The sequence below is a fragment of the Sebastes fasciatus genome, chromosome 9, assembly GCF_043250625.1.
Source record: "Sebastes fasciatus isolate fSebFas1 chromosome 9, fSebFas1.pri, whole genome shotgun sequence".
Classification (NCBI taxonomy): domain Eukaryota; kingdom Metazoa; phylum Chordata; class Actinopteri; order Perciformes; family Sebastidae; genus Sebastes; species Sebastes fasciatus.
The window spans coordinates 12,268,495-12,287,253 of NC_133803.1; the positions used below are offsets into that span (position 1 = coordinate 12,268,495).

The 18,759-nt window shown below is 40.2% G+C and overlaps 1 protein-coding gene across 2 annotated transcripts; it reads left to right on the forward strand.

Moving 5' to 3' along the window:
* The first annotated feature begins 2,499 nt into the window (after positions 1–2,499).
* On the forward strand, positions 2,500–16,455 carry LOC141773918 (phosphatidylinositol 3,4,5-trisphosphate 3-phosphatase and dual-specificity protein phosphatase PTEN). Of its 2 annotated transcripts, XM_074646088.1 has the most exons (10): positions 2,500–3,324; positions 9,012–9,096; positions 9,189–9,233; positions 9,325–9,368; positions 9,591–9,829; positions 10,186–10,327; positions 12,963–13,031; positions 13,598–13,764; positions 15,049–15,327; positions 15,483–16,455. In XM_074646088.1, the coding sequence occupies exons 1-10, from the start codon at positions 3,246–3,248 to the stop codon at positions 15,666–15,668; spliced, it is 1,335 nt and encodes a 444-aa protein (XP_074502189.1). In that variant the 5' UTR covers positions 2,500–3,245; the 3' UTR covers positions 15,669–16,455. The 2 variants fall into 2 exon arrangements, with proteins under 2 accessions (XP_074502189.1, XP_074502190.1); XM_074646089.1 differs by lacking the exon at positions 12,963–13,031 and having other exon boundaries at positions 2,503–3,324.
* The last annotated feature ends 2,304 nt before the right edge of the window (positions 16,456–18,759 follow it).

Sequence of the window (18,759 nt, forward strand, 5' to 3'; positions counted from 1 at the left end):
CACAATGACAATAAAGGGCTTGAATCTTGAATCAATTATTATTATTATTATTACTATTATTATTATTACTATCATTATTATTATTATTATTATTATTATTATTATCCTAATGTATCATGAATTATTTAGGTTATTAGTGTATCTTTAATTTTATTTTGCATGATGTAATGATTTTTTTCCCTGTTAGTGTGTGTGTCAATGACAACATTGTTAACCATAAAATTACAGTCTGTGGTCAATGCAATTAATAACAGTTAATTTGAGAAGATTGTATGAAGCAGGAAATTAATTACTACAAAGTAAACACATTTTCCACTGTAATCATAATAAATGTACTGGTAGAAATTAAAAATAAAACAGCAAATGTTTACGTAATTGGAACTAGTGAAATTCTGGCACTTAAAATAAAATAATAGATTAATTGATAACCAAAATGCTTGCCGTTTGATTGTCTGTGGATTGACTAATTGATTATTTCACTAATCATTTCAGATCTAATCCAAGCCACGTAGAACCTTAACCTGGAATTTACTTCAGATAAATATTTTGGATACATTCAACATTTTGATTACTTCTTTGTGTGTTTGTAAAGTTGATTATTATTATTATTATTATTATTATTATTATTATTATTATTATTATTATTATTATTATTATTATTATTATTATTATTATTATTATTATCCTAATTTATCATGAATTATTTAGGTTATTAGTGTATCTTTAATTTCATTTTGCATGATGTAATGTTTTTTTCCCCTGTTAGTGTGTGTATCAATGACAACAATGTTAACCATAAAATTACAGTCTGTGGTCAATGCAATTAATGATTTGAGAAGATTGTATGAAGTATTATTATTATTATTATTATTATTATTATTATTGTTATTATTATTATCCTAATGTGTCATGAATTATTTAGGTTGTAAGTGTATCTTTAATTTTATTTTGCATGATGTAATGTTTTTTTCCCATATTATTATTATTATTATTATTATTATTATCATTATTATTATCCTAATGTATCATAAATTCAAGCCCTGTCATAGTGTAGTACAACAAAATTAGATTGTGACAATCCCATAGGTGCTAATGAAAAGATAATACAATAATACAAAATATAAAATATAAAAAATATGAAAGATAATACAATATAAAATATAAAAATACAATATGTATATTGATGAGCCAGATTATTGCACAAAGTCCCCGTCAGATAATTGTATAATTAATTATTTAGGTTTTTAGTAATGATTTTCATTCCCTGTTAGTGTGTGTGTCAATGACAACAATGTTTACCATAAAATTACAGTCTGTGGTCAAATGCAATTAATAATTTGAGAAGATTGTATGAAGCAGGAAATGAATCACGACAAAGTAAACAAATTTTCCACTGCAATCATAATAAATGTACTGGTAGGAATTAAAAATAAAACAGCAAATGTTTTACGCAATTGGAACCAGTGAAATTCTGGCAATTAAAATAAAATGATCGATTTATCGATAATCAAAATGCTTGCCGTTTGATTGTCTGTGGGTTGACTAATTGATTATTTGACTAATCCAAGCCACGTAGAACCTTATCCTGGAATTTACTTAAGATAAATACTTTGGATGCATCCAACATTTTGATTACTTCTTTGTGTGTTTGTAAAGTTAATTATTATTATTATTATTATTATTATTATTATTATATTATTATTATTCTCATTATTATTATTATTATTATTTATTTATTTTGTATTTTTTATATTATTATTCTCATTATTATTATTATTATTATTATTATTATTAATAATTTATTTTGTATTTTTATTTATTTCATATTATTATTCTCATTATTATTATTATTATTATTATTATTTATTTTGTATTTTTATTATCTTAATGTATCATGATATATATTTATATTTAGGTTATTAGTGTATATTTAATTTTATTTTGCATGACGTAATGTTTTTATTCCCTGTTAGTGTTCGTCAATGACAACAATGTTAACCATAAAATTACAGTCTGTGGTCAATGCAATTAATAACAGTTAGATTGTATGAAGCAGGAAATGAATCACAACAAAGTAAACAAATGTTCCACTGCAATCATAAACAAATGCACTAGTAGGTTACAAAAAATAAATATTTTCTCCAGCCTTGAAATGACAGTTTAAAACCACAAAAAAGTGACATTATATGTTGGAAACTTCCCTAATTACAGCAACACGTGATCACTTTGACAGAAGGGGGAGCGTCGCATGCGGACTCACTTTTATATCCTTCCGCCTAGAAGCACAAAAAAATAACTCCATTATTGTACGCTTTTTTTATGGTTAAAACACTTATAAGTATTTTTTGGTTATCATCTAATATTAATTATTAAAACAATATAAGTTAACGCTGCATTTTGCGTGGTTTTTAATTAAAACTGCGTGGAACTATATAGTGACAGCGGAGTGATATTTGTTGTGTTAAAAAATCCCAGCCTGCTCTACCTTCTTTTTTTCCTTCTTCGGTGGAGGGAGGCCATGATGGGAGCCTGAAGAGAGTTCAGCTGGAGCAGAGAGAGAGAGAGAGAGAGAGAGAGCGAGAGGAGAAGAAGAAGAAGAAGAAGAAGAAGAAAGATGATTCCCCGGGACGGAAACTGTCAAACAAATCTCTGCAGATTGCTCATCTTTGTATAAGTCCCGTATATACTCAAGGTGGAGCCTGTCACTTTCTTTTTTTCACATGTATTTCTTTGGCAATCAGTCGATGACAATGTTGACTCGTTAGAGGAGGCTTTTCGGATCGAACGAGGAGGAGGTAGCCATAGCTATTGTTGCTAAGCTAGCTGGTTGCTAAGCTAGCTGGTTGCTAAGCTATCTAGCTGCGTTCTACAGTGTGTGACTTGGATATATATTGTTCTCTCCATCCTCTTCATCGCTGTCTCATTGAGCCATCGTCGTCTTCTTCTTCTTCTCGTTGGACCGTGTATCTAAAAAGGACAACTGCATGTATTTAAATCGGGGCTTTTTTTTTTGCAAGACGAGTTGCAGGATTGGGGGAGAAAAGTCTGGGCCTGTAGCGGAGGAAGCAGCAGAGCAAGAAGGCCTCGTCTTTATGATCCAGAGAAGCCTTTCTAATCCTACAGCCACTGCTAGCTCTGCTGCTGGCTAGCACCGTCTTCTCTCTCTGCGAAAAGGACCCGAGACCCACCGACTGCGACACAGATACTAGAAAACCCTCCTTATAGACTCCTGTCAACCTGCTACAATGGCTGCGATTATAAAAGAAATGGTCAGCCGGAACAAAAGGAGATATCAAGAGGATGGCTTCGACCTGGACTTAACATGTATCCTTCCTTTTGTGTGGTTCTCATTTTCTACAGGACATTAAGCAGTAATAATGTGTACTAGTAGCAGAACTGGAAGCAGACCTGTCAGTGTGAGGTAGTTAGTTAGCTTCCTCCTGCTACTTACTGGAGCTAGCTGGCTAGTTTTGGTCAGACAGCAGCAGCTTTTGCTGTCACCCCAGCATGTTTGAAAGATGGTGGATCTGTCAAACCAGCACGCATAAAATGTCACAGTCACATTATAGCCTGGAAAACCCCCGTTCAACTGGACTATTAATGTGTGTTTGGAGAGAAAAAAAGGGCATTTAACTTGCATAGCAGTCACCCAGAGGTGGACCTAGCTGTGAGATTGTTAGTGGCATTAATTCAGTTTTTTTTTTTAATCAGCTGGTTTAAAGGCAGATAGATGGTGTCTATGCTTTTTTTTATATTATACATCTAGATTGTATATATTTAATTTCATTTAACTTGCATAGCAGTCACCCAGAGGTGGACCTAGCTGTGAAATTGTTAGTGGCATTAGCTTTTTTTTTTTTTTTAATCAGCTGGTTTAAAGGCAGATAGATGGTGTCTGTATGCTTTTTTTATATTATACATCTAGATTGTATATGTTTAATTTCATTTAACTTGCATAGCAGTCACCCAGAGGTGGACCTAGCTGTGAAATTGTTAGTGGCATTAATTCAGTTTTTTTTTTTAATCAGCTGGTTTGAAAGCAGATAGATGGTGTCTGTATGCTTTTTTATATTTATACATCTAGATTGTATATATTTAATTTCATTTAACTTGCATAGCAGTCACGGAGAGGTGGACCTAGCTGTGAAATTGTTAGTGGCATTAGCTTTTTTTTTTTTAATCAGCTGGTTTAAAGGCAGATAGATGGTGTCTGTATGCTTTTTTATATCTATACATCTAGATTGTATATATTTCATTTCATTTAACTTGCAAAGCAGTCACCCAGAGGTGGACCTAGCTCGAGGTTGTGAAATTGTTAGTGGCATTAAGTCAGAATTTTTAAATAGATGGATTTATCTCTGTATGCTTTTTTTTTACATATTTATACATCTAGATTGTTTAATTTCATTATATAGTAGGTTTATGATGCTGAAAAGACTTGCATCCCTGATGTAAGCTAACCCCTCACCTTTCCTTTACCTCAGCTGTGTCCTCTATGGGTGAGTATTCATTGATGGATTTCAACAAATCTTTGAAAATCTAATTAAATTTTTTTTTCCTTTCCCTTTTAATGGAGATACAATCATTTCCAGCTTTTAAGAATTGCTATTTCAGGCCCTTCTGCAGGACTCATTTCTCATCTGTACCACTGATAATAGTTGACCTGCTTCCCTAAGTGCAGTATCGCTGCTACTGAAGTTTGTACTTTCAGTTTTTTGGCCGGTGAGAAACTAGATTAGGAACTAATGTGGTTGACCATGGCCAGCTAACTGCAGAACATAATGTGTGACAATACTGAGAGTGGGGTCATGGTTATAGTTTGGATTCATACTTTACTTTATCAGGATTTGAAAACGCCTTTTTCGGCCTTTTCAGTCCTTAGTCTTATATTTCTGATTTGCAAAGCTGAAACAAGTAGTCGTGTAATACATTTTGATGATTTTCATGTGTTTTTTAAATGCAAAAAAATCCCTGCTTTCGGCTTCTTAAATGTGCACATTTTCTGGTTTTCTCAGATTGAAGTGAATATCTTTGTGTTTTGGGCTGCTGGTCGGACAAAACAAGTTCATTTGAAGATTTCAAATTGAGCTCTGGGAAATAGTGGTGGTCATTTTTTCTTATTTTTTACACTTGACAGGCCAAGTGATTAATTGACTAATCGAGAAAAGTATTTGGCAGATTAGTCGATAAATTGCATCCCTATCACAGCATGTCATTTAAACAGGCCGAGGTATTTATATTTTTGGACATAATTTGCTTTGGTTATCATCAGTATTGTTGCATGAACTTGGTGGTAGTAGCAGGGTTTTTTTTAGTAGAAGAATGGAAATGTAAAGCTGAGTGCTAGTTACCTTGACTCAATACTATAGATAACATATTGAACTGAAGTGTCAGCTGGGCTGTGTGTGATTCCGGATGCTGCGACCTGTGCATCACAATATTTGATCAGATGATTCCCCGAAAGGTTTTCTAATGTGGTGAAGCTTGTGGCACTACTCGAGCTGCCTCTAGAGCTTTGTGCAGGTGTGAAGGGGGCACATCACTCCAAAGTGGCATCTTTCTTTGGCTTGAAGTCTCCTCTTGTTCAGATGTGGGCCCTTTCTAACCATCCTTTTTATCATTTTTGGCACGGTGTCTAAAAACAATATGGGTTCTCTGCAGTTATGTAATGCAGTATCACAGTTCTGGGAATTGCCCTTAAAATAGAGTTGCCAGTGATCTTGTATCAGCGTTGCCGTCTGAGTGCTCTCTCCCTCTCTTACCCTCTCAACCCACCACCTCTCCTTTGCTCTTTTTCTTTACTACTCCCACTCTAATTCTCCCTCCCTCTGCTTGCCCCCTTTCCTCTGCTCTCCTCCTTTCCTGTCCTCCCCACCCCCTCCTCACTCAGCGCTCGCCGGTTCCCACTCTCCCTTTTCCCCCTCTCCCTTGCTCTCAGTTGTGGATTTGGCGTATGCATAGAGCCGAGGCAGGGCTGGCTTTAAAGAAAAGGCGTGCCTGAAACGGCAGATTTTCTTTCTTTTTTTTTTTTTTTTCCCTCCTGCTTGGAGCTTCCGTCGGGGGTCCCGTATGTGCGTTTCCTCCCAGCTGCAGAGACCAAGCCCCCCATGCCCTGGGCTGAGGCTCTCCTGGGAGCTCTGGAGCTTTTTAAAAACACTTAGAATAGACCGACTGGGATCACTTTGCCAGTAGGTCCAAGGGTTAGCATAGCCCATCAAATAGCATTAGAAAAGCTGTATTTGGCTCCTAATTAGGCCTTTGAGGCATTAATGAACGGGATTATGGCACAGTATGGACAGATAGGCTTCTCTGTCGTGAGCTACAGGGGAGTAGCTTGGCAGTATGCAAATAATACCATAGATTTGCTATTGGGCTTGTTGGATTCAGGCATCAAGGCCTGTGTTGAATATACCTCAGCTTAAGGCTGGGTGATATGGCTTATAAACAATATCTCGATATTTTTAGGCTATATCGCAATATACGATATATATATCTCTATTTTCATATTTTCTCTTAAATGACATTACCCTTTGATGCGTTGTTATCATACCAGTGTGATCATTCTAGCAAACTAACCTGAGCACTCTGAGGTGGTATACTGCCATATTGAAGTCAGGTTGGTCTTTGGAAATGTATTCTTATTAAGTTTGATTTAATTATTCAAACAATTGAAATTCATTTTTGTTGCAGGTGTTGGTTCTTTTAATTATCATTCATTATATTTATTATTTAATGTTTATTCATTTTGTTTTATTTATTATTGACATACTGACTGACTTATTGAATTTATGTGAAATTGCCAATCTCATTCACCGGAAGATCACTTTTACTTTTAAGTTAATTCGTGGTCGTTTTTATTTTGAAGCCAGTTCTTGCACGCTCGTACAGTAATGCCCAGTATAGAGTGCTGCAGGAATGACGTATTTTTGTAGACCAATCCGTAAGTTAGCATCGCCCTGGTTCCCTCGACTAAAAGCCAATGGGATTTTTCCATTGTGTTTTGGATTATTGCAGAAAAGAAAGTCTGTGGCAAACACAAGTTTATGATACTTCCACGTTTTATTCAGCTAGATAATCTTCACAAAGTAACCCCACTTTTATGATTTTTGAAGCGTGAATGCAATCGGCAGAAGTAAAAAGCTAACAATTGTCTATAAACGAACTACACCACAGTCGCATGAACGCAAGTATACACAACGAGGCTGCACTCTATATACAAGGAGGGGGCTAGCTTGACCGTCTTTTTCGAAGTGGCATCTTCCATCACCTTTTCCAACCTCAACACGTTAGAAACTCGCTTTGGCGCTTAACTTCTTTCACTCTCTCCAGGCGCTTTCCCTGTTCCCTGCTTCCTTCCAGATACAAAAAAAGCACGCCTCATACGCCTATCCATCCTCATACGCCACACGAGAGAGCCACAGGAGAAGCAAAACGCCAAAGCAGGTCTCATGCCGGCGTGATGGTCATTTACTCCATCCCACGTAGAACAAGCCGCACACATCGAGCATATTCAATATATTGCACACCCCTACCTCAGCTGCATAGAGCTGCATTGAGACACCTAATGAATTCCTCTTACTGGGGCTTTATTGAAGATCGTCATTTGTTACATTAATCTTTGGATATGTGTCTCCTTGTTCTGGATTCCAATATTTTTAGCAGGTCTACTCATTGAACAGTGTACTGTGTGTGTGTGTGTGTGTGTGTGTGTGTGTGCACTGTGCACCATGAAAAGGGTTGTTCTTGGGTGTTTTTGCACGCGCAGGTACTTGCATGTGTGCACACGAGCTAAGCCAGAGTTTTCAGATGCGTGTCAAATTTTTCTGACCAGTTCAAAAGTGATTTGACTCTGGGGGGAAAATAAGGTCTGCTCAAAATGAACCAGACGCATCTAATAAGAAATATTCAGCTTTTCTATTTTTGACACCGTGGCACAGGAAGTGTAAAAAGGTTGCCCTTTAGACGGCGGTTAAAGTGTGAAATCCCACGGCTTATGGCGACAAGCAGATTTCAGTTACAGGTAGGCGTTGCAGCTCAGCCTCAAAGACATGCGTGCCAACTCAATTATTCTTTTATCCGCGACATGACACTAATGTGTGCCTTTTTTTAAGATTGCACGTATGTCACCGTATGATCGGCCACGACCTTTTCCATCACTATCCTGCGCTGAAATACGGAGCTTGATGGTGTTAGGTAACTTTTAAAGAGCAGGTGTAGCACGGGCAAGGTGGTGCAACCAGAAGTTAAACCTTCAGTGGAGTTTGGTGTTTGTGGTTCGGTAAAGTGTTGCTTTCCACTTGTGTCTGCAAGTCATAGAAACGCAACTACCTTCTGCTGCAACCTGCAAGGCATAAAAACCCAAAGTTTTTTTTTTTCTTTTTTTTTTTTTTTTTCTACCGTGTGAGTTTTTATGTTGCCTGTGTTCGATCTCATTGATATTCAAATCGTCCCGGCCGAGCTCGAAAGAGAGATAAGCCGAACATTTGCGATCGTCCCAATATAACTTTGGGCTCTAAAAATAAATGCAGGTCAGGGAGCGGAGACTGTCCTCGTGCACCCACATGTGGGCCTGGCTCGTGCAGGAGCGCTGTTACTCCTGTCCTCTCTGCCTGCTCCTCACTGTCAAGGCCATCTGTCACAACACACACACACACACACACACACACTGATCAGCGCCCCTCCTCTGCACACCCATCTATCCATATAACTACAATGACACCCTCATATTGACATTGGCTGAAACTTTTTCACGCTCGGCTGCCCGTCTATGCATTCTTGTAATTGTGCTCTAATGGAAAATTCTTATTAATTGTAACTTCTTTTAAATGAAGAAATGCTTCTTTTTTTTTGTTGCATAGCTGTTGAAAGCATAGGCAGACCTACTTATTCTTCAAGTTAAAGATGTGGCGCTGGGTGTCTTGGTAATGCCGCTTTCATGCCTTCTTCTCTGAAAAAGGCTTGATTTCCACAGCCATGCATATTGTACATTTCCTTGACCCCCGCCTGAACAGATATCTACCCCAACATCATTGCAATGGGCTTTCCAGCAGAGAGACTCGAAGGCGTGTACAGAAACAATATAGACGATGTAGTACGGTGAGTTGTAAGAATGTACGAATATTTGCGTCTGTGTTTTTGCTCTGGCAGTTGAGCTCATATAAATATATCCTGTTCTCTCCTGCAAACAGGTTTTTGGATTCAAAGCATAAAAACCATTACAAAATCTACAACCTGTAAGTGTTCCACATTTTGCTCGTTCCTTTGTTCACTTAATAACTTCCTCTGTGTGTTTCGCTAACTGGATTTTGTTCTTCCCCATTTCAGCTGCGCAGAAAGACACTACGATGCTGCCAAATTTAACTGCAGAGGTAGGCTCCTTTTATATATCCTATAGATGCTCTCCATCTTAAAATAAACTGTCTGACCTAAAAGCCTGATGACACACAATGTTGGATAAATTCCCACGAAATGTCCACTGCGTCTTCCTCCCCCGTCTTGTCTCCTCTGACCTGTCTGCTCTGTGTCCACGTTTCCTTTTTTCCCTCTCTGGTTACAACTTTGCGTGGGCCCGCGTCCCCGCCACGCATCAGTTGCACAGTACCCCTTCGAAGACCACAACCCTCCTCAGCTGGAGCTAATTAAGCCGTTTTGTGAAGACCTGGACCAGTGGCTCAGCGAGGATGACAATCACGTGGCGGCCATCCACTGTAAGGCCGGGAAGGGCCGCACCGGCGTCATGATCTGCGCCTATCTCCTCCATCGCGGAAAATTCCTGGAGGCCCAAGAAGCGCTCGACTTTTACGGAGAAGTCAGGACAAGGGACAAGAAGGTGAGATATCAATCTGAGACCAAATGTCTCAACACTGCAGCTGTTTATCACTTCAGATCAGTTGTTGCAAATAAGGCTGAAATTAATGATTTCCATCTTTTTGTCGGTAAATTGTGAAAGATGTTTTGACATATTCAAATACTTAAAAATCTACAGATATTCAGTTTACAATGATATAAAACAGAACAGCAGGAAATATTTTTACGGAGCTGGTCCCGGAAAATATTTGGCATTTGTTTTTGCTTTAAAAGTGACTCAAATGATTGAGTCATTTTTAGTTTCAGCTCTAGTTGCAAACACTTAAAAACACATTTTGTACGTTCAGGATGTCTAAACATTGTCTCGTGTTGTTGCAGGGAGTAACGATCCCGAGCCAGCGGCGCTACGTCTACTACTACAGCTACCTACTGAAGAACCAGCTAGAGTACAAGCCGGTGGCGCTCCTCTTCCACAAAATGGTGTTCGAGACTCTCCCTATGTTCAGCGGGGGCACCTGCAGTGAGTCACGCTCAATGTTCAACTTTAACTCCAAACTAGGGCGTAGGCATGCACGCCGCTGTTCAAATGGAACGACAGCCTTGGATGTGTTGTGCACTGTAGGGCTCAACCCACGCTGCAGTGTAGCACTGTGGAACAGAGCAGGTCAGCAGTGGTAGAGTTGAGTCGTCCTCTGTGCCGGGGGTTTTAAAAATCAAGTGTGGCTGAATTCGCCGTGTCTTATTGATTAAGTCCTCTTGTTGCTGCTTACAACAAGGCCCACTCATACTCTGCCCACTTAAAAAAAAGAAAATCATTTTCAATCAGATCCCCCTTGTTTGTCCTAATGACATTTTGAAATGTCGTTAGGATCATAGGATGTCTTTTCTTTGGCTTCTCTTGCTCAAGTAAAGCACATGAAAACAGAAATTGGAGGTTTTCTGAGATGGTCAAATTGCAAAGTTGAATCATCTTTTTATAAGTATTTTTACCTTCCATGAGGATTGCCTTTTTATAGGAGTCAAGTTTCATTTGTTCATTTTCTGCTGTGTCATACTTTATGCACAGTATTCAGAGAATTACAATATGCTCTGTTTAAACAGTGTAGAGCACTTAAAGCCCTGCACGAGGGAAGTAAACTGCACGCACACACTAGACAGCACAGTAAAAGCCAGATAAGTTTTATGTGCTTTACACACACGCACAACCAGGAAGTAACTTAAAGTCATTAAAGCAGCAGTAGGCAAGTTTGAACAAAAAAAAAGTTGTTTTTATAAAACGGTCACTATATCCTGACCGTAGTTCATGAGACAGATAATCTGAGAAAAATCATGTTCCTCTGTGTCCTCCGGTGCTCCTAATGGCATCTGCAAGATTTCACAGACCGGAGGAAAATAACCAATCAGAGCCGAGCTGGAGCCTTGCCGTCTCTGAGCAGCTGACAATCACTCGCGAACTCCGATCAAACGGTCAAACTAGGCAGCACTGATCTAATATGAATCAATATTCTGTTACTGCAATACCTATTTCTCGCCTCAAATGTTTTCAGAATCATCTTGTAGTGTACTGTTTAGCTGTAAAATGAGAAAATCTGTGACCCGGCAAGCCATGTTGAGATCATTTGAGGGAAATACCAAGCACCGCCCACCTGCCGGAGCTAAACTTTCTCATTTTACATCTAAACAGTACACTACAAGATGTTTCTGAAAACATTTGAGGCGAGAAATAGGTATTGCAGTAACAGAATATTGATTCATATTTGATCAGCGCTGCCTAGTTTTACCATTTGATCGGAGTTCAAGAGTGATTGACAGCTGCGTCTGTTGAATGAACAGCCAATAGGAACGCTCTCTCTCTCTCTCTGAAATGACCTGTGATTGGCCAAAGTCTCCCGTCACGGGCTAGATTGTTTATAGCCTGAAAACAGAGCCGTGAGGAGGTGCAGAAGTCTAGTTTTCTCTCAGAACACTTGAATTACAATATGCTGAAAGGTTATTATGGAATTTTTGCCCAATGATGTGAAAAGTATTCTGCCTACTGCTGGTTTAAAGGAATTAAATATTGTGGTCAGTGATTTTATTTTGCACACACACGTATTAATAAGTCACTGTAGTTGGCTTCAGTTGTGAGTATTTACATATCACTGCGTGTTTGCTCGGAGCTTGAGTGGTACGACTTCGTTGTAAAATGGTGTGTGTGCAAACAGTGGCACTTGTTGTCGCCTGTGTTCAGTGGCAGCGTTACAGACAGTTGGACTCAAGATTGTGCTTGATTTTTCAAATTGTGCTGATACCAAAACTGATTTTAGCTTTCCACAACTTATAATTCAAATGAAGTCGTCCCCACGGAGACATTTGTGAGACCTTTTGTCGGTAAAAATCAGATAATGACGCTTTTTCTCCTTTCAGCAGAAATGTATTTTTTATTGTGCATGTCTGTATTTTCTCAACATGTTAATGCTGTGTGTTTTTATTGTTAAATAGGTTTCTATGGTTTTAGGAGGGAAAAAAAAAACTTCTTTTTTTTTTCTCAATGTGTCTGAGTCACACAACGTTGTGCCTTTTTTTGTATCCGACCATTTTTAACTGTCGGGTCAGAAAAAGCGCCTCTCCTTCCTTAATTTCTGTGGCTTTTTCGCCCTTAACACCTGACTGTGCTGAACATCCCCTGACTGTATTGATCCTTCTCTTTTCCTCCTAACACAAGGCCCTATTCTGAGTTTGACGTCTTAACACATGTATACACACACACACACACACACACACTCACATCACCCTTTTCTAGCCTCAGGTTTCTAGCTCACCACAGCCATAAAAGAGGAGCATCTAGTTTGATAATTCTGTTACAAATAACTCAACATAGACACATTTCACGTTTGTTAAATTCACCAAAGAGACAACTGATGTTTTGTGGTCGTCCTCGATCTCAAGTTCCCCCTTTTCCTCCTTCCCCTTTGTGCATCTCACAACACAAACACCAATATGTTCAGATGCACACCCTCACTTTAAAGCCACGTACTGTATGTTGTTTTTAAGAAAAAGCTATGTTAGATGCAAATATTTGTGTAGAGCTCTTGTGTTTGTAACTGCTGTGCTGTCAAGCCCCTGACGGGCCAGCCAGGTCCTGTTTGTGATAATCTGCCTTCTTTCTCTCTAAGGGGACAGTACCGTTAAAAACAGGAGCGAGCCGACCCCTCAGGGCTTCAAGAAAGGGAATTGGCATTGGGGTAAATGAGCCTTTCATCCATTATTATCATTTCACTCATTTGCTTTTATATGGCCCCAGAGATCCACCAGGCAGGAGCAGGCTGAGGTATGGACATGTTGCCTAGCAGGATAGGACTAGTTTCTATATGAAGTCATCTCCAACACCACCCCCACCCTGACAGGAAGAAGGAAGGGTTAAATTATATATGCTACGTGTTGCGCTGGTCCAAGACCAAACCGTGACCGTCTATCAGAATAGGGTCGTATGCCTCTGGTTCTGGGTCTCTTTGGGTGTTACATTTTCCCCTTTCCCCCTCCATAATGTTAACATAATGTTTTGCACGTATTCAGAGGGGAGAGTTGGTGGTGTGCTGTGCTGTTTTTTCTTTTTTGTCAAACTCATGCAATAACACTGGTATCCTGTCTTGCCCTCTTGATTTCACTCCCCGCTCCTCCTGTCACTCACTTTTCTTCTTCTTGTGTTTTCTGTCTCTTTTTTTTTTTTTTTTTTTCTCTCTCTCTCTCTCTCTCCCGAATCTCACAATCGTGCCCCCCTCCGGTGCAACGTTGACTCTTTTTCTTGCAGATCCCCAGTTTGTGGTGTACCAGCTGAAAGTGAAGATTCACACGTCGAACCCCGCTCACACGCGGCGCGAGGACAAGCACATGTTTTTCGAATTCCCCCAGCCGCTGCCGGTTTGCGGAGATATCAAAGTGGAGTTCTTCCATAAACAGAATAAGATGATGAAGAAGGTTAGTTGCCTTGTCTTTTTTTTTTTCTCAGCTGTTGATTGTGTACATTGTATTGTATTGTATTGAACAATAAGTAGGCATTTGACTGAACGTTTTCTCACTCAAGCTAAGTTCACACTACAAGACTGTCAAAGTCATCAGATCGCTGTACTGTTCACACTACACAACTCGCTGTCTTGTAATCGGGAGTCTTAAAGTCGTTGTGGTTTTCACACTACATGACTGACCGGCGACAGGGGGGGTCACACACTTCCACCGTGAGAAATCCTCAATGAGGTCCCCAAACTACATTTTGTCACAAACACACACACGACAAATACACAGTAAATGACGTGATACCATACGCGAGACACACTGCTAATGTTGTTTGCACGTGTTTACAAAAACGCCTGTTTCTACACTCCTCCAGGTGTAACACAACTTTGCTCCATGTTGCAAATGCAGCACATACAGTACTGTAAGTTCCTGTTGTTACAGGCGACCCCAGGTTTCCCCTCAACCTGTGTCTCGCGCTCTCATTGGCTGGAGCTCGTGGCCGGAGTCCCCGACAGGTCCAGAGATTTAGCAGGCTAGATATCTGAAATGTGCCGATGTGCGGACGGCGAGCCAACGGCGATTTGCCTCTGATCTGGGAGTCAGGGAGCGAAGAATCAGGGCTAAAGTCGTGTAGTGTGAACAAGGCATTAGCTGGGTGCCAACCATTATGCTTTTTTTTAAAGAAAAAGGCTGGCGCCATTCTGTTTTTCCCTTTGTCAACAAATCTCATGAAAATACAAAAAACGTAAATAGAGCTTCTTTTTTTTTTTTTTTTTTTTTGCAAGAGCCTGATGATGGATTATTCCTGTGCCATGGACCTCTTTTGTTGTCGTAAAACTATTAAAAACCGCAGGGTACTGTCGTTTATTTTGAGTCGATCCGTCCTGAGCCATAAATACTCACTAATGCACCAAATGTGCATTCATCCACAGTTGGAAAATAGTCCCCAACAAATTTTTCATTTACTCGTGTTTAAGTAAAAGATCAGTAATAAAATGAAACTATTTGAGCAGTTTTTAAAAGATCCACGTCTTTAGTAGAAACAAATGGACTCAACGACGAGTGCTACAGACGGGGTAGGAAGGTTGGGAAGTATTGAGAGACGGACTAATTCCTTTTGTTGGTTTAGTTTTTATTGAGATTTGTTGACAATAAGAAAAATATAGCATAACGTAATGAAAAGTTCCTTTTTGAATTCTCTATTTCGCTCCATATTTCTCATTACATGTCATCACCTCTGACCTCCAGGACAAAATGTTTCACTTCTGGGTGAACACCTTCTTCATCCCTGGACCCCCAGAGGAGAGCGGGGACAAGCTGGAGAACGGGGCGGTGAACAATGCAGACAGCCAGCAGGGGGTACCGGCACCGGGCCAACCGCAGAGCGCCGAGTGCAGGGACAGCTGCAGGGACAGCGGCAGGGAAAGCGACCGGGACAGGGACTACCTCATCCTGACGCTCACTAAGAACGACTTGGACAAGGCCAACAAAGACAAAGCTAACCGCTACTTCTCGCCAAACTTCAAGGTGAGGATTTCATTGACATATTTTCTGGATAGAAGGATTGATTTAAGTCTGTCTGTTTTTAACTATGTTTGCTGTAACGGAAAGAGCGATGATGAGACTTGATTTGATTATTCTTTTACTGCACAGACTGAAGTGTGTTTTTTCTTCATTTCAAGGTGAAGTTGTATTTTACGAAAACCGTGGAGGAGCCTTCGAATTCCGAGGCAAGCACTTCGACATCCGTCACCCCGGACGTTAGCGACAATGAGCCAGACCATTATCGATACTCTGACACCACTGACTCTGATCCGGAAAATGAACCTTTTGATGAAGAGCAGCACACGCAAATCACGAAAGTGTGAACTCTTTTTAAAACAACAGGAAAAAGAAGAAATTATACACAAGAAAAAAAAAAGGAGAAAACTTGAATATAAACTCAAAAGAAGAACCTTTGTCCCTTCCCTCCCCCAGACGGCAATAGAATATCATCATGTCAAATGCCATTTTTAGGGAAAAAAAGATAAATATCCTGACCAATATATTGTTTTTTATTTTTCTTTTTTTTCTTTGGCACGGCCATGTACCATGTGCGAGGTATTGACACTGTTGCCCCATGGGAAAAGGTGCTGTAGCTATAAATGTGTTTATATATATCTATATACATACGTACATGTATATACATATATACAACCATATATAAAACTTTTTTGTGTCAAAGACAATGGAAACCACAATCAGGAGACGGGAGTTGAAGTGTGGGAGAAGAAAGATATACCAGGACTATGCTGCTCCTTCTCCTGTCTAAACCAAGGCCAGTGCTGCAGTCACTTTGTTTCACTCCCTCTCTCCCCCCCTCCTTTTCTCCTCTCATCTTTTACTCTCCCTCCCCTCCATCCTATCCTCCTTTACTGTGAATGCTTCTTGTGCTCTTTGCAGGCTGTCTCACGTGACTTTTGGTCTTTGTGCAGTGCAAACTGCATGCGGGCAGTGGGTTTGGGGTGGGCGGGGTTATGAAGAGGCTGTGATGATGTCTAAAGCATTGCCATTCCTGTCCCCACTGTGTATACGTTAAATTATGCAGAACAAGGCATCCCATGTAATTGTTAATGTTTTTTTTATCCTAAGATAATAAAAATATAATACACAAAACAGCAGGGAGACAAGTGTTTGCAATAATGTCAACACTACATTTAAAGGACAATGGTGATTTGCATGTATTTGGAAATTGGCGTCCATCCCTAATAAATGTATGCAATGTTGTCTTTTGTTAAAGAAAACCAGCTTTGAGATGTGTCTTCTGCGTGGGGTCCCCCAGTGCTTTGAGTCATGCTCAGAAAATTACATCAGAGGTTTATGTAATATTCTCCCTTCGCTGTTCGCAGTTAATGAAAATCGTGCAGAATGAAAATGAATTTTTGCAATATGCAGTTGTCATCGAACGACGAAGCCGATGCGGCCTTGAGCTTGACACCGTTGAACTGAAGTCAGGATTTTTAAGCGGCAGAAACCCCGTAAAACCTTAACTTTGAGCGTGTGAGAGGAAAAAATGTGCACAAGCGCTGCGCCTGACGAGAAAAATGCTGTAAAGCAGGTTGTCGTTGCAGCTGCTGGAGCTGTGTTAACAGTAACTTCCTGCTTTAAAGGTCAGCGCTGCAAATAGCGGGTGGGACCTGAGGTAGGGAAGTGATGGAAGGATTATTATTAAAAGTTCAACTGAGGATGAAGAGCCCACTTCAAACAAATAAGTGACTCAACCGGGAAGCTGAGCATCTACAGTACATTAAAGCTGCAGTAGGTAGAAATGGAGCAAATGTAATTTTTTATAAAACGGTCACTGTATCCTTACAGTAGTGCATGAGACAGGTAATCTGTGAAAAAAAATCATGTGCCTCTGGTGCTCTTAATGGCATCTGCAAGATTTCACAGACCGGAGGAAGACAACCAATCAGAGCTGATCTGGAGCCGTCTTCCCGCCAGCTGTCAATCACTAGCAAACTCCGATCGAACGGTCAAACTAGGCAGCGCCGATCAAATATGAATCAATATTCTGTTACTGTAATGCCTATTTCTCGCCTCAAATGTTGTCAGAAACATCTTGTAGTGCACAGTTTAGCTGTAAAATGAGAAAGTTTGTAACCCTGCAGCCATGTTGGGATCAGTTGAGGAAATACCAAGCACCGCCCACCAGCCGGAGCACAGCCAATAGGAACGCTCAACAGGAATGTGCTCTCTCTCTCTGAAATGACCTGTGATTTGCCAAAGTCTCCCGTCGATTTTTTTAAAGCCTGAAAACAGAGCCATGAGGAGGTGCAGAAGTCTAGTTTTCTCTCAGAACACTTGAATTACAATATGCTGAAACGTTATTATGGAAGTGTTGCCCAATGATGCCCAGAAACATTCTGTCTACTGCAGCTTTAATGTCAATCTCAGTGAGATTGCCTTCATTCAAACTTGACTGTTAATTGAAGTTGCATGCAGAACTTCGATATATTTGTGCCAAGTAACATTTCCATTTCCTGAATTGATTTCAAAAGCAGACTGACCTCTGAACTCTGATATAAACATGAACATTTATGAGCCAAAAGCAGCCTGACCTCATACCAAACCGCCAGTGTTGCATGCAGAGTGGTTGCTGCTGGTTGGTTAATCGAGGCGTTCTCCACATGAAATGAGCAGAGGAAGGAAAAAGGCTACCAGCCCAGGAGGGAGGAGCGCGAGGCCTCGGGTAGACGGATTCTGCTCCGCTCGCGGGGCTCTCCAAATGAAAGAGTAACAGGATTAACGACCATGTCACTGTGATAGGAGAGCAAGAGAGTGGCAAGACCCTGGCTAAAGCATGGCCCAAAGTCTCCTGATAATAAAATAAAGTATGAATTAAACATACATACATAAAAAAATGTTCCACCCCCAGAGGCAGGCAGTCACATAATCCCCTTCTGCTCTATTAAGACTCGGGTCCTCGGCTCTTTCGTGTTGATAGAGACATCAAAGCCAAACCAGTGCAGCGTCAAATGAGACAGGCAGCAGTCGCAGGGGCCCGACTGTAATTGGCTGAGCTGAGGAGGAGGGAGAGACTCTGGTAGATTAATAATGAATGTGCAGCGCTGGGTTGAGAGAGACCAGAGAGAGATGCCTCAGCTCTCCACAGGCAGGCGAGACTGAAGAGGGCTGACTTCAGTAGAGCTCGAGCTTGAGAGTCCACATCTTTAGCTTTTTGATTGCCCTTCTCATCACATACACAAACACAGACACAGCAGCATCTGAAATATTAATCTAATCAATATACTGCTTCATTTGTATGTCTTGAGCACCGGCTCCTCTAAAAGTTTGTTTGATTTTTAGGCATCAACCACCTCTCCTTGGAGATAAGACAAAAATGGAGAGAACAGGAGATTTGGATGGAGGTATATTTACGTTTGTATGTCTGAATCTGAAATTGACTCCATTATGTGG